The 6,498-nt window shown below is 38.2% G+C and overlaps 1 protein-coding gene across 1 annotated transcript; it reads right to left on the bottom strand.

Annotated features, from left to right (window-relative positions):
- Positions 1–3,948: 3,948 nt before the first annotated feature.
- Positions 3,949–6,022, bottom strand: pierce1 (piercer of microtubule wall 1). The gene is made up of 3 exons (XM_072369398.1): positions 5,928–6,022; positions 4,535–4,613; positions 3,949–4,374 (listed from the first exon to the last, which is right to left on the bottom strand). The coding sequence occupies exons 1-3, from the start codon at positions 6,020–6,022 to the stop codon at positions 4,177–4,179; spliced, it is 372 nt and encodes a 123-aa protein (XP_072225499.1). The 3' UTR covers positions 3,949–4,176.
- Between the last annotated feature and the right edge of the window lie 476 nt (positions 6,023–6,498).

Below are 6,498 nucleotides of genomic sequence, written 5' to 3'. Positions count from 1 at the left end.
TTTATTCCATGTATAATTGATCTCCTGAATGATTGTACATGTTAGTGATTGACATGCTCAGAAACGGACAGATGTATAATTGCATAATTTCTCTTTGGGATAAATAAAGTACTTTTGAAAAAAAAAAAAAATTAATTTTCTTCGGTATTTCCGGGAAACTGAAGAGAAGCTGATGTTTGCTCTTGATCAAAGTGTGAATGAGATGCAGTGCTGTCGGTAATGTTTTTTTTTGTTTTTATTTTTGTGCTTATTTGAGGTCTGTCACTGGAAATCTGACAGCAAAGCACTGATGTCTTTCGCTCTCATATGTAAAAAAAAATATATATATATAATAAAATAAAAATAGCTGAAGGCTCTGTGTGATTCACAGATAAAAACTTTCATTTTCAACCTCGCCTTTCAGGTAGTCTTGGGAGAGAAATTGCATCAGAGCCTTTTGTGACAAAAGAACAATGATTTATGAGTCTTGAAAGACTTCAAATGAAGTGACAGCTGGAACAAAAAGGAGGTGAATTTCAATTATTTCTACCTATAAAACAATATAAATATAAAGTTTAAAAGAAAGTTAAGGCTTTATACAATGCTCCTCTTTTAGTTAATTCACAACTATAAATGTGATAATGGCTTCAATATAGTTAAGTAAGTGAAGTCTGCTTGTACGCCATGATGAATCATGTGAATAAAGCATTCATTATGTTAGCTTCACCTCTGTAACTGTTGCTGCAATAGGTTTAAATGTCATAGAATCATCTGTCCACTTTCATTTCATTTACATAATTGAGAGCCAATGTCACAAGTCAACAAATATTTAGTTAGCAAATATTAAAAAAAAAAAAAAAATTATACTCTCGCTTTACATAAATGCCAAAAAGATAAAAAAAACAAAAACAAACAAAGAAAAACATGCTCTCTCGTTTAAGAGTTTGATGCTTCTTTTTGCCGTACAAGAAAATGATGAGCTGGATTAAAAATGAAGACTACTGAGCACTCCGCAGAGGATATAGCCCTGCAGACACCAGCCATGCATCTGGAAAGGAGAACAAACGCAGAAACACCAGGGGTCTCATATGAGACTGCAGCCTTAATACTGCAAGAGGACATGGTCAGAACATCTGAAAAGTATGTTTGCCAAGAAATATCCACATATATAAAACCCTGACCCCGTTCGCCTTTCATAAATATTAATGAACACCTCTCCGCCTCTGTTCCTCCCTAAAATCCACATACAGAGAATACAATCAGACGCCCCTTCGGACGCCTGTTGTCTGATCAGGAAAAGTTAAATCCTTCCACGTAGAAGAGCAAGTTCAGAGTGCGAGATTGAAGTGTTAATTACCGAGGAGGAAGTCAGAAAAAATGAATATTTTTGTTGTTAATCCTTTGGATCAGTAACAAAGAGAAAATGATAGAGAAACATACAGATGCCAAAATAAAAAAAGGAAAGTGTTTGACATTAAAATGGATATAAAGAGTCGAGCAGAGCTGGAGAAGGATTGCGCAACCGTCAATGGGCCTAGAGCCTTCACGTCAGCTGATTGAGCACTCCCACAGGGTGCCAGAAGGACTACCTGGTGCCTGATCAGGTTTACAAATACTACTGGAGACTCAGAGGGAAACAATTAATGACATAAAAGTAATCTGTAATGAGCTTGAGGATGATTGATGTGCATGGTGACATGTTTCTCATTAAAGGAGCTCGTTAAAGCCAAATTTAAGCTTACCATTTTCATCTTTTTGTTTGTTTCTTCAGTTTAATTCTGTGTGTCATATCCAAATGAGGCTGTAGGCTAAAGCAGCCTCAATTGTCAGGCGGTTTCCCTCTCTGGGGAGCTGGATCTGTACACCTCAGAAAACAACTGCCCTGGCATCACAAAGTCCACGTCACATAAGCACAAAGCTGTATAATTAACTAGCAATCGTTGTTGTTTCACTGTTTCAGAAAGCAAGTCATCTGTGAACTCATTTTCAGCCAGTTTTCAGTGCCCTTACCCATACAAGAATTTTATAGACTAAAAAGTGTTTACAATCAGAAATGTAGTAATTGCCAAGCAGTCAAGGTCCAGGTCCCTGCAGTCTAAATGTGTCTGTGACAAGTTGGGAGTGAGAACAGGTTGTGTAGATTCACTGCTAAGCAAATAAGAGGAGAAGTAATGAAGTGCTATGTAACTGTCCAGTATGATGCATCGCTTAACTTGAGTACCTTATCTAATTAAATATTGCTGAAGTTGTTCCCTGCTGGTTCTTAGATCACAATTATTCTACAGAATAATTCTCTGTTTTGAGTATTACTGAAGTACTTATGAGTGAAGCTGTCAGGTAGTTCCTGATTAATTTCTTATTTAAGCAATATAGCATTTTTTTTCTAAGAGAGCAATAAATTTTGGCAATAGCCTCAAATTACCCAACTCATCAAAACTCCTTGTAGACTGATCACACACAAAACTATATCAGTTCAAGTCTACAGTGCTTTGTTTCCAACTTGGACCATGCATTTTCTCAGTAGTCAGTTCCTTCTACAACTCTGCCTTCACCCTAAATTTATCATGCTCAAGTTGCAGCAAGAGTCATTTCTTTTCTTGCTCAAATAACGAACCAGCTGTTTGTGAAGGAGAAAAAAAACCCATACCACTTGTAACATTCCACCTGGAGTAGCCGTTGTAGCACAAGGCCTATTTAATACATTGCACAAGTTCAACACAAAATTTAAAAATGCAAGAAAAGAATAAGTATGTACTCCCACACATGGGCAAGCATGGCATGTGGTTGACTGTCAGTCTGGGCTGACTGGTGCAGAGAGGGCTGAGAACCTAAGTCTATACTGCGTGGCCTGTCTTTTGTTTTTTAACACATCACATTAGGTCCGGATGAACACAAAAGACCACTAATACATGATCGGGCAGGTGAGCTGTTGGTTTCCTGTCTGGGTTGATGTGGGTTTGCAGGGGCGGAGCCATGCTCAACTAGGAGGGCCCGTGGGCTTGGAATGGAAAGGACACATAAGTTAAAACATTGATTTGTTTATTGGCAATAACATTATTTTGTTACTCTCAGTTCTATTGTTGTTATTATTTTAATCTTTGCAGCATTGATATTATTGTTGCTTTTAGTGTTGGTGATCATATTTTTGGCATTTTCATAGTTATCGACTCTGATATTACAATCACTTTTTGTAATTATGATTACGGACTTTATTTTCTCCCTTTATTGTGCATCACCATACAGACATACACACATACAGCAATGCTTACTGGCCAATAGGCATCTATCCCAACATTTTTAGACTTGTCAGAATCTGCTTTCGATTCCATATTGTATTTCACTTTTCACTTAAAATTCTACCTTGTATATTACCACTTTTTTTAGAATAAATAAAAAAAAAAAAAAAGGATTCTTCTAGAACACATTTACAGTTTACACATTTGACCAGTTGGGCTAAAAACTTTGTGCTATATCATTTAGGACTTTACTCCAGATGGCGCTTCATCCCAGCGGAGTTCAAAACTCTTGCAATGATGATGCTGATGCACTCAGCAGAAGCATCAGCTGTCCAAGTGATCTGCTCCAGTAAACAAGGGTTCAGCTCAAGTTAGATGAAAAAATGGCCAAAACTGCTTCTCCTCCGTTTTCTTGGTTGCCAGGTTGACAATTTCTGCCCATGTTGTAAGTTGCCTTAACCACAGAAACAGCGACAGCACTTTCCAGAAAAAGAGATGGCGAATAGACTGTTTTTTCTCCGGGCAGCTGCATATAATCTCCCTCATTGAAAAAAAAAAAAACTGCTGAGGAAAACAAAACGCTATGTGGACACATATCAGAGAGAGGGAGTAACATCCCTGAGTCCATGGAGAGGAGTTTGGGCCCCACCAGGTGTTCTACAGAAGCGCCACTGTCTGTTTTTCCATCTGTTTTTTAGTATATGAACTATTTCCAAAGAAAATCCACCAGACACCATAAAAAGCCCTGAAAGAGAATCAGTGTTTTATTTGTGAATTATTTCAGAAGACATAAATGTGCGCAGTGACAGAGGACCAAGATGTTGTGTGACTCGAACAGAGCAGTTCAGGGTTCCTGGTTAGAGCAACTTGGTTTTCTATCTAACTTTAGCTCCCCTTCAATTCCCCTGCACTCTTAAAGCCATTCTTAAAAACAGTTCAGCAGTTTTTACATCATCCGTGTTTACTTGAGGCTCCCATCATGGCTGCTGCCTTGGTTTCCACGAGGATACAGATGTTGGATGTCGACTCTTTTATTGTGAGTTGTCATGGAGTTCATCACTATGCTCTTATCCATGGCAGTGTTGAACCGAACGTCACGGTACATCCCAGTCTGCAGCATGTCCTCCGAAAATTTATGAGATATCACTTTATACTGAGTCTGAAACGCACACAAGCACATGTTTGTGTTTCAGGCCAACAGCACAGAATTAAAGAAGATTTTCTCACCAGCTGTTGCTTTAAAAAAACGAGGTATTTTTTCTTTTTCTTTTTGTGAATCAGTTTAGAAACAAAGCAAATTTTATCTCAGTGTGTCTCACCTGCATTTCATGAACTGTTGGTTTCTTGCTGCCGTATGCTTGGTTTGATGTTCGATAAAATGCGTGACTCTTTTTCTGACTGACACACAAAGCGGAAGAACATGTTCGTTAGTACTAACAATAAAATGAAAGTAGTGACAGTAGATGACCGATAAGATCAAAACTTTAATCTGCTGCAAAGCCCAGACATTTCTCTTTAGCTGAATCACTTCATCAAAACACAGGGAAATGTGTAACAATCTAAAGCTCTGAACTAAGAAACTGATTCTTTTTATTTTTTAAAGCAGAATCCTCCAAATGACACGAACTCTGCCAACTGCTGTTTAGACTCAAAATGAGAGCAAGATATCCAGGGAAAAAGCTAAAAGTGACTTGTGGCTAAGAGTAATTTGTCCTTCCATCCGCAGTTAGGACAGCAGAAACACGGCTCACTGATGTGAGCAGGAGAGCCTTGAGATTCTCGCAGTGGTAAATCGGTGTCATTGGGAGTTTCAGCTTCTTGTTCAAGAGCAGGATATGAAGACGAAGTTTAAGTGAATTTTTTTTTTTGTTTGATTTTCAGTTTGATGAACAAAGACTGTCACTCTTTACTTCATGATAGCAGCCTCAACTGCCAATCAGAACTCAGAGCTGACAACAGTTAAAAGAAAATCAACCGATTCTCTCATCTTTTTTCTGGTTAAAGACACCCATGACGGGATCTGATTAAACTTTGTACCAAGTTGTTTCACTTTCAGAAATCCCACCACAGTTTATCCAGAAAATTTGTACAGTTATTAAAGGTGTTCTTAAAGTAAGAGCTATATGAAAAGTACAGATAAAAGCACAGTTCAACTTATTTAATTTCAATAGCGCTAGTTCACATTAAAAAAAATTATCTTAGCGCGCTTTAAAATAGCATCAACAACAGCAGAAGTGTTGGCAGTAAAACGGCACAGACATCCATCCATTCGTCTATTTTCTGATGCTTCTGATGCTTTTTCGGGGTAACAGTCTGAGCAGAGATGCACAGATCACCCCCTGTCCATCCGCCTCCTCCACCAAGGCGTTCAAAGCCAGAGCTACAATCTCATCATCAAGTCCTGGCTCTGCCCCAAGGCCTCCTCACGGCACAGACTTATATTGAATATAAAAGGCTTAATATCATGTTCTCACCAGTTGCAGTAGTGAGCAGTACCCCTGCTTGTAGTAGTACTAATACAAGTAGAAGTATTACAGAAAACAGGACTAGTACTACTACTAGTGTTACTACAACTAATACCAAAACTGCTTAAGAAGTCACGGTATTTGTCTGCTCTCTCTGAGACTGAGGACCAACAGCTTTAAACAGCTGATTAGCTTAATCTTGTGATATAACAAGTATTTCTATCAGACTGTAGTTGTATTACTGTACCCGTAACCCTGGAAACAGTCAGGATTGTTGAATCGGTGCGGCAGGTTTGGATCTGCTCTGTAAAAGTTGCAGGTCTGAACTTTCTTATCCTCCATGACTGACTGATCAAAAGACCACAGTTACTAACAACACAACGGTTACCATGGAGACGTGTGACATCACTCACTGGCCACAATGTGTGTGTGCTGAGGCAGAAGCGCAAAGGATGAGGCAGGAAGCAAGCAGTAAAAAGGTTTGATCCTCTGAGTTGAATGTGTCCCTTTTGCTTATCCTCAGCTTTTATTTCACCAACTAAAGTTTCTCTGATTCAAACGGATCTAATCTACTTCAAACTTTCCAACCAAACATGTTCAGATTCAAATTTTAATCCGAGAGTTAGTCGTCTTCATAATTTCAAATTTTGTAATGCAATGAAATGTAATTAAATCAAATTCAGTCTATCTTTATAGCGCCAATTCACAAATAAGCAAGTTCAGCATAAATCTAATTGTAATCCATTTGTGTTCCGATCAGAATCAAACTCATTCCAATTTATTATGATCCAGTCAATCGAAATCAGCTTAATTCATTA

The sequence above is a fragment of the Leuresthes tenuis genome, unplaced genomic scaffold, assembly GCF_036924035.1.
Source record: "Leuresthes tenuis unplaced genomic scaffold, fLeuTen1.0.hap1 SCAF_17, whole genome shotgun sequence".
Classification (NCBI taxonomy): Eukaryota; Metazoa; Chordata; class Actinopteri; order Atheriniformes; family Atherinopsidae; genus Leuresthes; species Leuresthes tenuis.
The sequence above is the reverse complement of the archived record's forward strand: the minus strand, read 5'-3'. Positions and strand labels throughout refer to the sequence as shown.

What these genes read in the sequence shown, in the direction of transcription:
- pierce1 (XM_072369398.1), bottom strand. Translation starts at nt 6,022, where the DNA reads ATGGAGGATAAGAAAGTTCAGACCTGCAACTTTTACAGAGCAGATCCA. An exon ending in GACTGTTTCCAGGGTTACGG is followed by an intron (nt 4,614 to 5,927) that starts GTACAGTAATAC and finishes TTTGTGTGTCAG; the next exon opens with TCAGAAAAAGAGTCACGCAT. An exon ending in CAACAGTTCATGAAATGCAG is followed by an intron (nt 4,375 to 4,534) that starts GTGAGACACACT and finishes TGTGCGTTTCAG; the next exon opens with ACTCAGTATAAAGTGATATC.